Source organism: Rana temporaria, chromosome 8 (genome assembly GCF_905171775.1).
Source record: "Rana temporaria chromosome 8, aRanTem1.1, whole genome shotgun sequence".
Classification (NCBI taxonomy): Eukaryota; Metazoa; Chordata; class Amphibia; order Anura; family Ranidae; genus Rana; species Rana temporaria.
The window spans coordinates 9,959,028-9,978,054 of record NC_053496.1 but is presented as its reverse complement, the minus strand read 5'-3'; the positions used below and the strand labels follow the sequence as shown (position 1 = coordinate 9,978,054).

General features: G+C 46.7%; 1 protein-coding gene across 2 annotated transcripts in view; it reads right to left on the bottom strand.

Annotated features, from left to right (window-relative positions):
- Positions 1 to 5,433: 5,433 nt before the first annotated feature.
- The window catches only part of R3HCC1L (R3H domain and coiled-coil containing 1 like), a 78,255-nt gene continuing 64,661 nt past the window's right edge, over positions 5,434 to 19,027 (bottom strand). For both annotated transcript variants that reach the window (XM_040361278.1, XM_040361277.1), the window contains exons 8-9: positions 13,698 to 13,838; positions 5,434 to 5,891 (exon numbers count right to left, since the gene is read on the bottom strand). In XM_040361278.1, coding sequence (XP_040217212.1) covers positions 5,839 to 5,891; positions 13,698 to 13,838 — 194 coding nt within the window. In that variant the 3' untranslated portion in view covers positions 5,434 to 5,838. The remainder of the gene's footprint in view (positions 5,892 to 13,697; positions 13,839 to 19,027) is intronic.

The window sequence follows — 19,027 nt, the reverse complement described above, 5'->3', positions numbered from 1 at the left end:
CTCCAGTGCCCCCCTGTGGTTAACTCCCAAACTGCAATTGTCATTTTCACAGTAAACAATGCATTTTTTTGCTGTGAAAATGACAATGGTCCCAAAAATGTGTCAAAATTGTCCGAAGTGTCCGCCATAATGTCGCAGTCACAAAAAAATAATCGCTGATGGCCGTCATTAGTATTAAAAAAAAAATTATTAATAAAAATGCAATAAAACTATCCCCTATTTTGTAAACGTTATAAATTTTGCGCAAAAAGATAAACGCTTATTGCGATTTTTTTTACCAAAAATAGGTAGAAGAATACGTATCGGCCTAAACTGAGGAAACATTTTTTTTTTAATATATACATTTTTGGGGGATATTTATTATAGCAAAAAGTAAAAAATATTGAATTTTTTTCAAAACTGTCGCTCTATTTTTTTTTATAGCGCAAAAAATAAAAACCGCAGAGGTGATCAAATACCACCAAAAGAAAGCTCTATTTGTGGGGAAAAAAGGACGCCAATTTTGTTTGGGAGCCACTTCGCACGACTGCGCAATTGTCAGTTAAAGCGACGCAGTGCCAAATCGCAAAAACTGCCCGGGTCCTTTACCTGCCTAAAAGGTCCGGGTCTTAAGTGGTTAAGATTCCAATTCAAGACAAAATTCAGATACTTGCACTGCTTGCATTTGAAAAAAATACATTTAATGACGTGTTAATAAATACAAGAGCTGCACCAACGTGCGCCTTTTCTATCTGCCTGGAGAGCAAAACAAAAGCACAGGTTCATAGAAAGATCGACTACATTCAACAAAAGTTCAACATTATCTATACAAAAATAACACAAAATGAAAGGTTTGCATTTAAAAACCAGACTTAAAAAAATAATATATATTAATAATAAAACATCACATGAAACATTTCACCTCTATTATCCAATGACAGGACTTTCGTCACACACAAAAAAAAAATACAAATCTATATGTAGAAATATGAGATGTATCATTTACATGTCCAGGAAACATAATTTGCATAAAAAAAACAAAAAAAAACACAACCAAGAAAATAAAAAATGGCGACCACAAAAGTGCGTTTGCCGCAGCAACTGAATTACAATAGTTTGAAAAGTGATCGGCTTGTGTGATCGGCTTCATTTTCCTTTTCTCCGGATTTCATGGCTCAGTTCCCACATTTTGCGCTGAACTATATTTACATAATATGCATTTTTAATATTCTCTGACATTATCAGTCGTTTCTTCCTCCTCGAGACATATATTTTAACCCCTTCATGCCGACAGTCTCACTGCGCTGGGCTTTTAGTGGGGGCGCTTATATGCGTCATCTAACTTTGCGTGGGCAGCGCCCCGCACACAGCGCACTTCCTGCACGGAGCCCGAGGTCTCACTGAGAGCCCCCGGGTCTTGTACGAACGATCGGTACCCGGAACGCCCAGTTCCAGGTCACCTGGTCGCTGGGGTAGCCTCCAATTGGCTACCGCGGTGATCAGTTACTGTGAAGCCCGCCCCCCTGTGTTTCTCTCTCTGTAAATGGAGAGGAAAGATACAATGTAGCTCTCTCTCATTGGAGAGAGAGAGAGAAGAGATGGGAGGATAAAGATTAGAGAAAAAAAAATATAGCTAGATCAAGGTCAGTGCCAGGGTTAGTGTTTGGGTCAAGTACGGGTCAAAAGGTCAAGGTTAGGGTCAAAGTTTATGGTCAGTATATTTTGGGTAGGATTTTTTTTTTTTTTACCACTTGCCAAAAACTGCACGCCGATATACGGTCGGCAGAATAGCAGCGGTGGGCAATTGGGCATACCTGTAAAGAAGCCATGCGGGGGGCTGAGCGCGCCCACCGCACTCTACATGACCGTGCCCCGCGAACTCCATGTTTGCCAGCGGCTTGTGGCTCTATTTGTCGCTCTATTTTGTGTTGCATCAGCGCAGGGCCGCCATCAGGAAATTATAGGGCCCCTTACACAGCTTCAGGCATGGGCCCCCCGGAGCAGAGAACCGGGGGGGGGGGGGGGGTTTGACGTCGCTAGTTAAGAAGCGAGGGGGGGGGGGCGTGAATTGAGAAAAGGGGGTGGGGGGCTGGGTTGCCCTGGGGACCTCCAGGCCCAGTTAAATTTTTTATATAAATATATTATATATATATATTTTTTTTTTTTTTTTTTCAAAACAATACCCCGATAAATACGGTAGCTCTTTTTTAAAGTTTTGAAAAAATCTTTAAACTTTTTTGTTAATATCATTTTTTAAAGAATGTTAAAATGTATTAAAATGTAAGCCAGCAGTGCCATGGGGGGCATAACAGTGACATGGGGCACAGAGGGGGATCAGAAGCAGGCAGAACGGGAAGCAATTCTGAAATTGTCCCTCCATCCCACTACAAAGATTCCCTCTGCTGTCCGGGCCCCCCTGTTTGCCCGGGCCCCCTACAGGAGGGCTGGTGGTCCCTCCCTATCAGCGGCCCTGCTGACATTCACAGATATGACTAGGCATTAGGGTTGTCCCGATATCACTTTTTTTTAGGACCGAGTACAAGTACCGATACTTTTTTTTATGTACTCGCCGATACCGAATACCGATACTTTTTTTTAAATGTGTCCCCAAATGCAGCCATGTCCCCCCCACAAATGCAGCCATGTCCCCCCCACAAATGCAGCCATAACCCCCCCACAAATGCAGCCATAACCCCCCCACAAATGCAGCCATAACCCCCACATATATGCAGCCATGACCCCCCCATATATGCAGCCATGACCCCCCATATATGCAGCCATGTCCCCCCCATATACGCAGCCATGACCCCCCATATACGCAGCCATGTCCCCCCCATATACGCAGCCATGTCCCCCCACATATACGCAGCCATGTCCCCCCACATATACGCAGCCATGTCCCCCCACATATACGCAGCCATGTCCCCCCACATATACGCAGCCATGTCCCCCCACATATACGCAGCCATGTCCCCCCATATATATGCAGCCATGTCCCCCATACCTAATGATGATGCCACCGCCGCGTTAATCACCGTGCGGCGAACATTACAGGCAGCTTTTGTTTGAATAGCTGTTTTCCCTGCCACGCCCTGTAGAGGACACTCCCCCTTGCTCGGGATTTGACAGATCCGTCCAAGGGGGAGTGTCTATACACGGCGGGCAAAACAGCTATTCAAACTAAAAGGTGCCTGTAATGTTCGCCGCACGGTGATTAACTCGGCAGCGGCGGATTTGCGATATACGGCGGCGGCGGGGAGGGGGGGGCAAGTATTCTATTTAGGCATCGGGGGTATTTGCGGGAGTACAAGTACTCCCGCAAATACTCGGCATCGGTCCCTACTAGGCATGATGGGAATTGTAGTTCCTGAACAACTGGAGGGCCGTAGTTTGAAGACCCCTGGCTTTAGTGTGTGTGTGAGAAAGCCAGGAGAACACATAAGTAGTTATTTTTTTTCCTTTCTCCTTTCGGGGAGGGTCTGATCTCTGGAAACGTCTCGGGGGTCATGTTATGTGGTCAGCAGAGATACAGAGAGCTCTTCGTAAAACAAGCTTCTGAGTTACAGGATCCCGGGGGAAAAATTATCACATCAGAGGGAGCCAATTTGTAGGCACCTTTCATCAAGGCATTAGGAAAAACGAAGAAATGCAAATAGGTGACAAGTTCCCCCCCGTGCGCCCCAGTGCCCCCCCCCATACATTATACATTCAATTCATTTGTGAAAGCCGAAAGATCAACTTTCCATTTCAGGTCTAATTGTCCCGCGGTACTCACACAGCCAAACCCGTCATGAAATGTTTCATCGGAAAGGTTATTTCACGCGTATAAAAGCAATGGAGAGAAATGAGCGGCTGAACTTATTGCTTTAGGTCAGGCGCGCGTCACGTAGCGGGTGCCGGGTTCAGTCCTGAATGAAGAACTATTTTCACTCCAGTGATTTTCCTCATGATAATTAAGTCCTTCTTTCGAAAGTCAGTAATTTATCACTTGAATGTTACACCAGACCTTCCACTATAAACACATTTTATGGGAACATTAGGAAGAAAGCTCAGCTTCTCCGTCGCCCGGGCCCAGATTGAAACTCCTAGACCTTTGCAGCCGATTCCGTATACACATTATAGATCTCAATCAAAAACACGAGGCAACAAAACCGGAATATAAAAAAAAAAATCATTCCACTTCCAGTTCTAGAATAAAAAAGGAAACCGGTCAGGATACAAAACATGGGAGCAGACATGTCAAGGCCGCACACTTCTGACCTGTGACTTGTAATGAAGGATGGACAGCTTGGCCACCATCTCCACTGCCATGGGGTCTATCCTCAAACATTCCTTATATACAGTGGGGATGCAGATTTTGCAGGTTTTACCCACTTAAAAATGATAGACCCTTCATTTCTTTGCACCAGAGGTGTATTTTAAATGATAGAGAGACAGAATATCAACCAAAAATCCAGAAAAAAAACGATACAAATGTTGTTATAAATTGAGTTGCAATTCAAGGAGTAAAATAACCAGGTTTGCACACATCTCAGGAGGGATTTTGGTCCTCTCTTCTTTACAGATCTTCTCTAAATCCTTAAGATTTCTTTGCCGACACTTGGCAACTCGAAGTTTCAGCTCCCTCCATAAATTTCTATAGGATTAAGGTCTGGAGACTGGCTAGGCCACTCCATGACCTTAATATGCTTATTCTTGAGCCACTCCTTTGTTGCCATGGCAGTATGTTTCAGGTCATTGTCATGCTGGAAGACCCGTCTGACACACCTCCACTTGTTCTGGCTGAGGGAAGGAGGTTCTCATCAAAGATTTTACAATACAGGGCCCTGTCCATTGGCCGCTCAATGTGGCAAAGTCGGCCTGTACCTTTAGCAGAGAAATGGCCCCAAAGCATAAAGTTTCCACCTCCGTGTGTCACTGTAGGGATGGTGTCCTTAGGGTCTGACCAATCAGAATGCTCCATCCCAGAAGCACTTCAAAAAGAGAAGAAGAGGGGATAGAGTGGGGATTTCAAATTCCCTGACAACTATATTGAATGCCTGGGTACCGACAGCTATATTGAATGCCTGGGTACCGACAGCTATATTGAATGCCTGGGTACCGACAGCTATATTGAATGCCTGGGTACCGACAGCTATATTGAATGCCTGGGTACCGACAGCTATATTGAATGCCTGGGTACCGACAGCTATATTGAATGCCTGGGTACCAACAGCTATATTGAATGCCTTGGGTACCGACAGCTATATTGAATGCCTGGGTACCGACAGCTATATTGAATGCCTGGGTACCGACAGCTATATTGAATGCCTGGGTACCGACAGCTATATTGAATGCCTGGGTACCGACAGCTATATTGAATGCCTTGGGTACCGACAGCTATATTGAATGCCTTGGGTACCGACAGCTATATTGAATGCCTGGGTACCGACAGCTCACCAGCACTGTAAAATGTATAGATATTTATTTATTTTTTGTCCCGGAGTTCAGTTTTAACTCACTGAAATATAAGCTTCAGGCAGGTTGACCTTTCAAAATTACAAATGTAAAAGTAAAAGTTACAAATGTAAAAGTAATAGTTACAAATGTAAAATTAACGTTTCAATAGTAAGGCTTTGGCATGAAGCAAAAATCACAAATAAAATCCATAGAACAAAGCCTGCCCCCCCCCCCCCCCAAGAGTGGTGTCTATTGTTAGACTGCAATATCTTACACACTTACAATGTCAATTTTGATTAAAAAAAAAAAAAAAAAAAAAAGAAGGATTTATACAGTTTCACTGTTTTTCCCGAAAAGTAAAAAGGATTTAAAACCCAATGTCCATTTTTTTCGAGATGCTGTGATCCAAGAGCGGTGCCATCACTTCCCTTCCCAGGCGTCCTCACGCTGTTTTGTTTCTAGATGCCGCCGCGCTGAAAACAAAAATAATTACAAAATTAAATGCAAAGCAATTTTTACTGCAGGTTTTATGCTCTCAGAGTTATGCTACCAAAAAGAGATAGAACAGTCCATTCAAAGGATGATCATTATATGCACTCTATATGGATAGCAGCCCATTTGAAACAATATGGTCATTGTAATACATGCAGGGATAGTTTTAAAAATTGCCTATTACATCTAAAATTGAAGGTCGAGGTCAACGTAAACACCGCTCTTTAGATCCAGCTTGTCTGCAGTATGCACTGTAACAGCAGATAACGGTATCTGCACTTCATATGTTATGATTTAGTTCATTCTTAAGAATGTCGTCAATAAAACGTTGACTTTTATGATGCAATGCACTTATGTAATCAATGGGGATCACAAACTGCTAGCTCTCTCATCACCTCCTCCCATGCTCGTCTCTAGGACTTTTCCAGAGTCTCTCCAAGCCTATGGAACTCCTTACCCCAATCTGTCTGTCTATCTTCTTCTCTATTAGCTTTTAGAGGATCCCTGAAAAGCCTCCTCTTCATTTTATCCATCTAATCATCCACCCACAGCTACTACCCTTTGTTCCACTTGACCCTCCCTTCTAGACTGTAAGCTCCAACAAGCAGGGCCCTCTGATCCCTCCTGTATTGAATTGTATCTGTACTGTCTTCCCTGATGTTGTAGAGCGCTGCGCAAACTGTTGGCGCTATATAAATCCTGTATAATAAGCAAGCAAAAGGCAGCCTGCCACAGTCAAGGGGTCAGGTTTTGAGACCAGTAGCTACTCCCACCGACCAGCAGGATGGGTACATGACCAGGTCTCCCATGGCGGATGATGTGGGTCTAGGGATGTGGATTAAGAAGAGATCATTGTGTGATGGTGTTGTGTTTGAGTTCTGTTAACGAAGGAATGTGCAGTGATTAGATCATGATAATTATAGGCCGGCGCCGACATGTCTAGAATGTTTAGCAATTAGCCATCTGAAAGTGTATTGAAGCCCTCCCAGGGTGTGGGTGGAGAGTTTGATTGTTCCTGTGCCTTGAAAACTGTATGAAATCTAAGAGTGAACCATTAAAGATGTCTTCATTGTGAAACAAGTACAGAGCTGCGTGTCTCGTCTTGATTCTGGGAAAATGGGATGGATCGGGTCCTGTTGGTTGGAGTGTCGATAAGCTGTCTTGGATGTGATGGAAGGTCGTAAACGGTGGTGACCGTTACAGGTACGTCGCCTTGTAGTAGGGCATCATGGAATTCACAAGCCCCTTCAAGAACGCTATGCTTGGGGAAGCAGGTGATTTCCACTTGAGTAGAATGGCCATACCAAGACATTTTGGACAAATTAATGCTCCCACCATAATCTCCCACCACCAAACGATTTGGACCAGAGCACAAAGCAAGGTCCATAAAGACATGGATGAGCGAGTTTGGGGTGGAGGAACTTGACAGCCTGCAGAGTTCTGACCTCAAGCCAATAGAACACCTTTGGGATTAATTAGAGAGGAGACTGCGAGCCAGGCCTTCTAGTCCAAATTACCTCACAATCGCACTTCTGGAAGAATGGTCAAACATTACCATAGACCAGTGGTCATCAACCCTGTCCTCAGGGCCCACCAACAGGCCAGGTTTGCAAGATAACTGAAATACATCACAGCTAATATCATTTGCTGCTCAGTGATTGCAGTATTCTAGTCTTCATCTCCTCAATGCAAGACATAAAATCTGGCCTGTTAGTGGGCCCTGAGGACAGGGTTGATGACCACTGCCATAGACTTCCCAGAAGAGTTGAAGTGGTTATACCTGTAAAGGGCGGGGCCACTCAATATTGAACTCTATGGACCAAGACCGGGATGCCATTAACCACTTCCCGCCCGGTCAATAGACAATTGACGTCCGGGAAGTGGTTGTGAAATCCTGACTGGACGTCTATTGACGTCCTGCAGGATTACATGCCGGCGCGCGGCGATCGGTGATGCAGGGTGTCAATCTGACATCCTGAATCTCCGAATTTTGATGAAGACCCTCCGGCGGAGGCTCTTTACCACGTGATCAGCCGTGTCCAATCACGGCTGATCACGATGCAAACAGGAAGAGCCGTTGATCAACGGCTCTTCCTCACTTGCGTCTGACCGATCGGCGACTCTCCTGACAGGGGGGTTCGCGCTGATTGTTTATCAGTGCAGCCTCCACTCGGATGCCAACACTGGACCACCAGAAAAACCCACACTGGACCAATAGGGAAGGGCGGTATAAAAAATAAATAAATAAAAAAAATAGATGGCAATCAGTGCCCATGGGGCACTGACTGGCAACATGAGACTGGCATAAACAAGTGATGCCCAGCAATGCCATCAGTGCCACCCCTTAGTGCCCATCCATACCCAGTGCCCACCTATCAGTACCCATCAGTGCCACCCATAAGTATCGCCCATGAGTGCCCAGTGCCACCTATGAGTGCCACCTATGAGTGCCCATCAGTGCCACCTATGAGTGCCCATCAGTGCCGCCTCATCGGCGCCCGTAATCGAAGTAGAAAACGTACTTATTTACCCAAAACAATTGACAGAAAAAAATAAAAATAAAAATTAAATCGCAGAGGTGATCAAATACCACCAAAAGAAAGCTATATTTGTGGGAACAAAATTATAAAAAAAAATGTTTGGGTACAGTGTAGCACGACCGCGTAATTGTCATTCAAAGTGCGACAGTGCTGAAAGCTGGCCTGGGCAGGAAGGTGCGTAAGTGCCTGGTATGTAAGTGGTTAAAGTTAACTCGCAAGATTGCATCTCTTTAATTTTCCTGTATTTATTAAACACCAAGTTACTATACTGCACACCAAACCATTTACATCAGCGTCTTCCACTGAAGGACTCTTAATTCACCAATTAACGTATAACTGGCTTCCACTGTGTTATTGATACAAATTGTTATCTTCTGGTAATCTTGATTATCAAGAAAATCTTCATAAATATTTGCATAACAGAAAGCTTAGCAATTAAAAGGACAGACTGCAGGGGGAATCCTAAAGTGCATCTTAACTTAGAGATACACAATAAACCACTTAAGACCCGGACCATTACGCAGGTAAAGGACCTGGCCAGTTTTTGCGATTCGGTACTGCGTCGCTTTAACCGACAATTGCGCGGTCGTGCGACATGGCTCCCAAACAAAATTGGCGTCCTTTTTTTTCCACAAATAGAGCTTTCTTTTGGTGGTATTTGATCGCCTCTGCGGTTTTTAGTTTTTGCGCTATATACAAAAATAGAGCGACAATTTTGAAAAAAAGCTATATTTTTTACTTTTTGCTATGATAAATATCCCCCAAAAAATATATAAAAAAAAAAAATTTTCTCCTCAGTTTAGGCCGATACGTATTCTTCTACATATTTTTGGTAAAAAAAATTAAAAATAAAATCGGCATAAGCGTTTATCGATTGGTTTGCGCAAAATTTATAGCGTCTACAAAATAGGGGATAGTTTTATTGCATTTTTATTAATTCTTTTTTTTTTTTTTTACTACTAATGGTGGCGATCAGCAAATGTTTTCGTGACTGCGGCATTATGGCGGACACATCGGACAATTTTGACACATTTTTGGGACCATTGTAATTTTCACAGCAAAAAATGCATTAAAAATGCATGGATTACTGTGAAAATTACAATTGCAGTTTGGGAGTTAACCAAGGGGTTAATTGTGACCTCATTTGTGTTTCTAACTGTAGGGGGGTGTGGCTGTAGGTGTGACGTCATTGATCGTGTGTTCCCTTTTATAGGGAAACACAATCAATGACAGCGCCACAGTGAAGAACGGGGAAGCGGTGTTTACATACAGCTCTCCCCGTTCTTCAAGTGGAGGTTCACCCTATAAAAAATTTCTAACACTACATCCAGCCCAGTTCTGCATATAAAATGACACTGACCTTTTTTTTTTTTCCCCGTAGATAGCGTTTAGCCGTGGAATTCACCGCGGCTTCCGGGTAGGGAATCCGGCGGGAGTGGGCGTTCCTATTGACATGCCAATTGATTGACATGCTAAACGACGGCGCACACAGCGCGTCATGACTTCCCGAAAGAAGCTCGGGTCGGCTCGGCTCTATTCGGTGCCGGTGCGCAGGCGCCGAATAGAGCCGAGCCGAGCTTCCTTCGGGAAGTCGTGACGCGCTGTGTGCGCCGTCGTTTAGCATGTCAATCAATTGGCATGTCAATAGAAACGCCCACTCCCGCGGGATTCCCTACCCGGAAGCCGCAGTGAATTCTACAGCAAAAAAAAAAAAAAAAAAGACGGTCAGTGTCATTGTATATGCAGAACTGGGCTGCATGTAGTGTTAGAATTTTTTTATAGGGTGAACCTCCACTTTCAGCTCCGGGGACCGATCGCGGGACTCCAGCGGCGATCAGGTCCGCGAATCACGGAGCTTCAGAACGGGTCGCGGGCGCCCGGCTGGGCACTTAAAGGCGACGTACCTGTACGTGATTGTGCCCAGCCGTGCCATTCTGCAGAAGTATATGTGCAGGAGGCGGTCCTTAAGTGGTTAAAAACAAAAAAAGCGCATCATCTCTAGAAAGGTCTCATCTATGGAGGACACTATCAGGGAAAATAAAGGAACAGATGCATGTAATCACCTGGGAAGAACATTAGTCGGAGCATCTGTTAGACATGACAACGGCTTTGTTCTACCTCACTAAATATTAATCAACAAACATGTTGCATCCTAAATGAATTCACCGGAGAGCCGTATTTCCTTTACGATGGCTCTCAGAAGAGCGCGTCCCGCCAAGGATTCACAGCTTGTCAGCACCAGTCACCATCGCAGTGACAAAGTTCATCGCAGTGGCAGAGCAAAGCCAGGACAAGAGCACAAAGCGTGCCGCGCCTCCGATTTCACACAACGCCGCGACAGACGTAGTCTGGAGTTCACCCTCACATCCAAACACATGGCGTTATTTGATGAGACAAAGAGCGATCCCTCACAGCAAATAGTCAATTGAAATGGCTGAAACCAATGCCAGCCCAGCATGACAGACATACACTCACCGGACACTTTTTTACCGGGTTGGACCCCCTTTGGCCTTCATTCTCGGTGGCAGAGATACAACGAGGTGTTGGAAACGTTCCTCAGAGATTTTCCCCCATAGTGACCCGATAACATCACACAGTTGCTGCAGATTTGTCGGCTGCTCATCCATGATGCCAATCTCCCGTTCCAGAACATCCCAACAAGGTGTTCTATTGGATGAGATGTGGTGATTATGGTGCCCATTGGAGTACAGTGACCTCATTGTCCATGGTCCACAGTGACCTCATTGTCCGTGGTCCATAGTGACCTCATTGTCCATGGTGTCCTCATTGTCCATGGTCCACAGTGACCTCATTGTCCATGGTCCATAGTGACATAACATCACACACAGTTGCTGTAGATTTGTCGGCTGCACATCCATGATGCCAATCTCCCGTTCCATTTAAAGGTGTTCTATTGGATGGAGATCTGGTGAGTGTGGAGGCCATTGGAGTACAGTGACCTCATTGTCCATAGTGACATAACATCACACAATTGCTGCAGATTTGTTGGCTGCTCATCCATGATGCCAATCTCCCGAAGGTGTTCTATTGGATTAGATCTGGTGAGTGTGGAGGCCATTGGAGGACAGGGACCTCATTGTCCAGTGGTGAGATGATTGGAGCTTTGTGACATGGTGGCATTATCCTGCTGGGAGGAGCCATCAGAAGATGGGGACACTGTAGTCATAAAGGGATGGACATGGTCACCAACAATACTCAGGTAGGCCGTGGTGTATAAACCATGCTCAATTGGTACTAAGGGGCCCAAAAGTGTGCCAAGTACCCCCCCCCCCCCCCCCACCATCAGCCTGAACCGGTGATACAAGGCAGGATGGACCCATGCGCCAAATTCTGACCTTACCATCTGAATGTCGCAGCTGAAGTCCAGACTCATCAGACCAGGCAACGTTTTTCCAATCTTCTATTGTCCAATTTTGGTGATCCTGTGCCAATTGTATCCTCAGTTTCCTGTTCTTAGCCAACTCAATATTGAACCCTATGGACCAAGACTGGGATGCCATATAGGCCCCTTTCACACGGGTGGACTGTTTAGGTCCACCTGTCAGTTTTTTAGGCGGACCTGAACACTCCATGCAGGCCTATGGAGCGACGCATGTCAGCAGTGACATGTCCACTGACATTAGATCTGCTCCGATCCGCTAAATTCAGACGCATGGCGATGCGTTCGCCACCCGTCCTGGCGGATCGAATGAGATCTGATAAAAATGAACATGCTGTCAGTTTTGGTCCGACCTCTCCATAGGCACCAGTGGCGCTCGACAGGCCCCTCCCTGCTCAGTGAGCAGAGACGGACCCCGTCATCCGCCGGCTCAGCGGAGATCAACAAAGATCTCCTTCTGAGCTGGCGGACTCCGCTGCAACAGATCCGCCTCGCGTGGAAGGGGCCTAAAGTTCATATGCGCATAAATGCTGGTGTCTCAATACTTTTGACAATATAGTGTACATGTAGCCATGTTGGAATTTAAAGTGGAGCTCCACCCTAAAGTGGAGTCCCGCTGATCGGCACCCGCCCCCCCTCCGGTGTCACATTTGACACCTTTCAGGGGGGAGGGGGGTGCAGATACCTGTCTAAAGACAGGTATTTGCACCCACTTCCGGCCACACGCTACGGGCAAAAGACGGGTTTTTCTGACTTCCCGTCTGTCGCCCGTTGTGTGTTGGGAACACTCGGCTCCCAGCACACAGCGTGTGAGCCAATCGGCGGGCGCAGCGCGACTCGCGCATTCGCCGTAGGGAACCGGGTAGTGAAGCCGGAGCGCTTCACTTCCTGGTTCCCTCACTGAGGATGGCGGGGGGAGCAGCAGGGAGACGAGCGATCGCTCGTCCTCTGCTGCGGACGGCGCTGGACTCCAGGACAGGCAAGTGTCCTAATATTAAAAGTCAGCAGCTGCAGTATTTGTAGCTGCTGGCTTTTAATATTTTTTTATACTGGCACATCCGCTTTAATGACACAGGATTCACAGAGCATTACGGCTTTGCCAAAGAAAAAGAACCTCAGAAGCCGTTTACCTTCAGTCTCTCTCTTCTATAGCTAAAACTTCCCATTAGCCAACTGTACGAAAGGGGGGGGGGGGGGGATTAGGGAGGCTGCCAACAGAATGGATTGGGGACCTTACTACAAACTGTGATTGAGGACACTTTGATCACAAACAACTGTTGCTCGGGTTCATCACTGTGGATGACAGTGATCTCTTAGGCCAAGGGTCCTCAGAACCATGGCTTGTGGGCCACTACAAGATTTTACCCCATCAGCGGCAACATGGCCCGATTTAGTCCCTTGGACCATTTTTTATTTTATTTTTTTAAACGTCCACACCCCGTGTCTGTAAATAATTTCTACTGCTAATGAAAATGAATGCAGGCACCGGATTACCTGCAGAAGACATCTAGATTGTTTGCTCCATTTATTTAAATATAGCAAAACGCTGACATATACAATAGATAATTAAATGGTTGCAAAGGCCATATTCCTTCGAACAGCAGCACAAATGATATACAATTATGATAAATCCCCCCCCCCCCCTCATAATATTAGCGGGACGTAGAAAACAATTGCGTTCCGATCAAAAGCCGCGCTCATCTCCAGCCAGCGGAGGAGCGATAAGTGGCGTGTGCATATGCGGCGTGAAGATTGTGCCACTTAATGCAGTTTGACAGACTCGGCAGCTGTTAAAGACAAGAAATCTGGAGAACAGAAGAGTCTACAATCTAATTGCTTCCTCTCACCTTTGGCTTCCTGTAGCTTCTTGCGTTCTGCCTCCCTTTCAGCCCGGCTCTGGGTACTCCGCACTCCCAAGGCACTAATCACCAGTCTCCTTGCAAGAACCGCAGACGTTTCTGGACGGTCTTTAGCAGGCTGCAGAAAGTCTAAGTCACAAAAGAACAAAAGAATCATAAAAGTGCCGGACTTGGTGCAAGGACGACATTGAGGATGGGCATGACTTTATCCCGGGAAAGCTGGGAGGCTGTTACCTATATTGAGGCCCCCCACCCCCCGTGCTCCATTCTAGGCTGAGGGTACCACCCCGTGCTCCATTCTAGACTGAGCCCCCCACCCCCGTGCTCCATTCTAGACTGAGGGTACCACCCCATGCTCCATTCTAGGCTGAGGGTACCACCCCGTGCTCCATTCTAGGCTGAGGGTACCATCCCGTGATCCATTCTAGACTGAGGGTACCACCCCGTGATCCATTCTAGACTGAGCCCCCCCTCCCGTGCTCCATTCTAGACTGAGGGTGCTCCATTCTAGACTGAGGGTGCCCCCCCGTGCTCCATTCTAGACTGAGGGTGCTCCATTCTAGACTGAGGGTGACCCCCCCCCGTGCTCCATTCTAGACTGAGGGTGCCCCCACCGTGCTCCATTCTAGACTGAGGGTGACCCCCCTGTGCTCCATTCTAGACTGAGGGTGCCCCCCCCTGTGCTCCATTCTAGACTGAGGGTGCCCCCCCCTGTGCTCCATTCTAGACTGAGGGTGCCCCCCCCCTGTGCTCCATTCTAGACTGAGGGTGCCCCCCCCCCTGTGCTCCATTCTAGACTGAGGGTGCCCCCCCCCCGTGCTCCATTCTAGACCGAGATCCCCATACTCCATTCTAGACTGAGACAGAGGCCTCCCCCACATACTACACTGAGGCATCCCCCACATACTCCATTCTAGACTGAGGCCCACCCCCCCCCCATACTCCATTCAAGACTGAGACCATCCCCACATACTCCATTCTAGACCGAGGCACCCCCCATTCTAGACTGAGGTGGCCCCCCTTATACTCCATTCTATACCAAGGCCCCCCCCCCTTATACTCCATTCTATACCAAGCCCCCCCCTTATACTCCATTCTATACCAAGCCCCCCCTTATACTCCATTCTATACCAAGCCCCCCCCCCCCTTATACTACATTCCATACCAAGCCCCCCCCCCCTTTATACTACATTCCAGGGCTCAAAATTTAAAATCCTGAGCTACTAGCCAGACCTTAAGAGTTACTCGCCACCAGTTGCCCCACCCAACCCCTGCCCTGAAACAAAATTACACTGTTAATGTTTATTTTTTTGTAACTTAATTCTACATAAAACATTTAACAACTTTAATAATATCAAAGCATTTTAGTGGCAATCAGTGCCCAATGCAACAGGGAGGAATCGGGAGGAATGCCGGTCAGATCACATAAAGCAGGGATTCTCCAGCTGTAACACAGCTTGGAGATAAAACGCTGCCCCCTGTCAAAGTCCCGCCTCCTGAACCGGCATTGGATCAGTGTGCTGTCTATTGGCCCCCGGGCCGCTCTCATGCCCTGTAAAAAAAAAAACAAAAAAAAAAAAAAAAAAACCCTGTCGGCCCAGTCCGCCCCTGCTCCACACTCGCCCTCAGCTCATTTCCACTCGCCAAATGCAAATAGGCGAGTGGAAATTGAGGCCCCCTACCCTCCATTCTATACAGAGGGCCCCCTACCCTCCATTCTTTACAGAGGGCCCCCTACCCTCCATTCTATACAGAGGGCCCCTACCCTCCATTCTATACAGAGGGCCCCTACCCTCCATTCTATACAGAGGGCCCCTACCCTCCATTCTATACAGAGGGCCCCTACCCTCCATTCTATACAGAAGCCCCCTACCCTCCATTCTATATTAAAGCCCCCTACCCTCCATTCCATACAGAGCCCCCCTACCCTCCATTCTATACAGGGGCACCCTACCCTCCATTCTATACAGGGGCCCCCTACCCTCCATTCTATACAGGGGCCCCCTACCCTCCATTCTATACAGGGGCCCCCTACCCTCCATTCTATACAGGGGCCCCCTGCCCTACATTCTATCCAGAGGCCCCCTGCCCTACATTCTATCCAGAGGCCCCCTGCCCTCCATTCTATCCAGAGGCCCCCTGCCCTCCATTCTATCCAGAGGCCCCCTGCCCTCCATTCTATCCAGAGGCCCCCTGCCCTCCATTCTATCCAGAGGCCCCCCTACCCTCCATTCTATCCAGAGGCCCCCTACCCTCCATTCTATCCAGAGGCCCCCTACCCTCCATTCTATCCAGAGGCCCCCTACCCTCCATTCTATCCAGAGGCCCCCTACCCTCCATTCTATCCAGAGGCCCCCTACCCTCCATTCTATCCAGAGGCCCCCTACCCTCCATCCTATACAGAGGCCCCCTACCCTCCATCCTATACAGAGGCCCCCTACCCTCCATCCTATACAGAGGCCCCCTACCCTCCATCCTATACAGAGGCCCCCTACCCTCCATCCTATACAGAGGCCCCCTACCCTCCATCCTATACAGAGGCCCCCTACCCTCCATTCTATACAGAGGCCCCCTACCCTCCATTCTATACAGAGGCCCCCTACCCTCCATTCTATACAGAGGCCCCCTACCCTCCATTCTATACAGAGGCCCCCTACCCTCCATTCTATACAGAGGCCCCCTACCCTCCATTCTATATTGAAGACTCCTATCCTCCATTCCCTGGCAGCGGACCAGATCAGAACCTTACAATCCTCCATGACCAAAAAAAAATAAAAACCCCCATGAACATGAAGCAATTATTGTAACACTTGAGATAATTGCAGATGGAACGCGCTTGCTTGATGAAAAACTTGTTTCGCTCAGAAATGATAATTATGAATCCCACGACGAGTGAATGATAATGAGGTCATGCCGAGCGCTAGGAAGAAGAAAAGCGGGCAGAACAATGGGAAGAGCGGGATTCTGGGAAGGATGGAAAGGGCAATACTATTTAACCTAGAACAGAGTTCATCAATACAGAAGGTCATTCCGGCAATAAAATCCTGCGCCGGCGACCTCCCTGCCAGGATGGAAGTGCAATCCTTGTACAGCTTACTACAGATAAGGCAGAACTAATCAGGAGGCCGTGCGAGATTTGTATAATCTGGAAGAGAACATACCTTCCCTCTACTGACCTCATTGTGCTTCTCCCACAGGGGGGGACACCTTACAAGACCCACAACAAGAATGTAACGAATACGTGGCTCATCCCAAACCCTGGCTACTTATAAGGGCTTGTTCACACTATCCTTGGTCTCTGAAGAGCAATCCATGCTTGGATCACTCTTCAGAAAGCATACAAACGGCAGCATCGCCTCCTCACTGCCTGCTCTAACCTGGCAGCAGCAGCATATAGTTGCGGAGTGCCCAATTGAGTTAAATGTGCTGTAGGCACCTCACCCACCAGAAAAAAATAAAAACAAAAAGTAAAAATTTGCGAATCAAAGTATTGCCGCTGCGGGATGTGTATACCCCTGAATATATTATATATATATATATATATATATATATATATATATATATATATATATATATAAAATTTATATCTATATACCGTATTTATCGCGGTATAACGTGCTCCCGCGTATACCGCGCACCCCTAAAGTTGCCCCGAATCCTGTGAAAAAAAAGTTTTTTTTGTACTTACAGTTTTGGGGTCTTGCGCGGCGTCCATCGGCGGCCTCGTCGGGTCCGGCGTCCTTCTGCGGCTTCGGGTGTCCTCTTCGTCGGGTCCGGCGTCCTTCTGCGGCTTCGTGTGTCCTTCTGCGGCGTCCTCCCTGCTCGTTTCCCGCGCCGAGTTTGAATACTGCGCCGACATAAACAAAGCGCAGTACACTCGTGTATTGTCGGCAATGCTCGGCTACCCGCGCCGATGTCCTGTACGTCCAGGACGTGAGCGCGGAAGGAGCAGAGACTGCCCGACTATACCCGAGTGTACTGCGCTCGGTATATGTCGGCGCAGTATTCAAAACTCGGCGCGGGAAAGCGGGTATCGGCGTATAACGAGCACCCACGATTTTGCCCTGATTTTCAGGGCAAAAAAGTGCGCGGTATACGCAGATAAATACGGTATATATATATACATATACATACATACATACATATACACACACACACATATACACACATATATATACACATACACCGAAACTACTAATCGATTATGAAAATTGCAATCGATTAATCGGGCAGTAACATAATGGGGTTAAAAAAACTAAAATTATCCTGTAACGTTATGGCTTGTGGGACCCAGAGGCTCTTAAAGGGTGCAGGGTACTGCTGGTTCAGCTTCACCAATGACTCCTGTGCCTAGGGGTCATCCTATGTCCACTAGGGGCATAGGATGACTGAGAACGGATATCTTGAATTACATGAGATAGGGCAGTAATGATGATTCATGTATTGCAGGATATCTTGAAATATTAAAGGTGGTTAATTCTGAACCCAACAGGTCAATAATAGAGCGATTCATTCAATGTGGGGACACATACTGTTAAGGTGTTAATTAAGTCTGGCTCCTAAGATATTTCATTGTGTGATGCTAATTAACACTGTATTGTGTGAAAGTTCTAATTGATGCCAATATGTATTGTGAGTTAGCACCCTCTAAAGGTCAGACGTCTGACTCAACACACAGCCATTAATGTCTAAACCACTGGCAACAAAAGTGAGTACACCCCTAAGTGAAAATGTCCAAACTGGGGCACAAAGTGTCAATATTTTGTGTGGCCGCTATTATTTTCCAGCATTGCCTTATCCCTCTTGGGCATGGAGGTCACCAGAGCTTCACAGGTTGCCACTGGAGTCCTCTTCCCCTCCTCCATGATGACATCACAGAGCTGGTGGATGTTAGAGGCCTTGCGCTCCTCCAGCTTCCGTTTGAGGATGTCCCACGGATGAATATAGAGAAATGTGGAAAATGGCGCCAATAATATTAAAAATTATAAATTATCAATAAAAAAATTACAAGTGCAGCTCCAAAAATTTGTGAGTGACTAATACAACTGTGAACGAAAAGGTACAAAAAAGAGCGCAACAAGTGTAAAGACTGTCCATATAAACGCCAATAAATTATAAAAAAAAAAAACGCAGATAAAAAAAAAAAAAAAAAAAGAAGTTCAAATAATTGCAAATGTAGAATCCCACTACCAGTTCTACATTTGCAATTACTTGAACTTTTTTGGATCTGCGTTTTTTTTTTTTTTTTATTGGTGTTTAGATGCCCCACAGATGCTCAATAGGATTTAGGTCTGGGGACATGCTTGGCCAGTCCATCA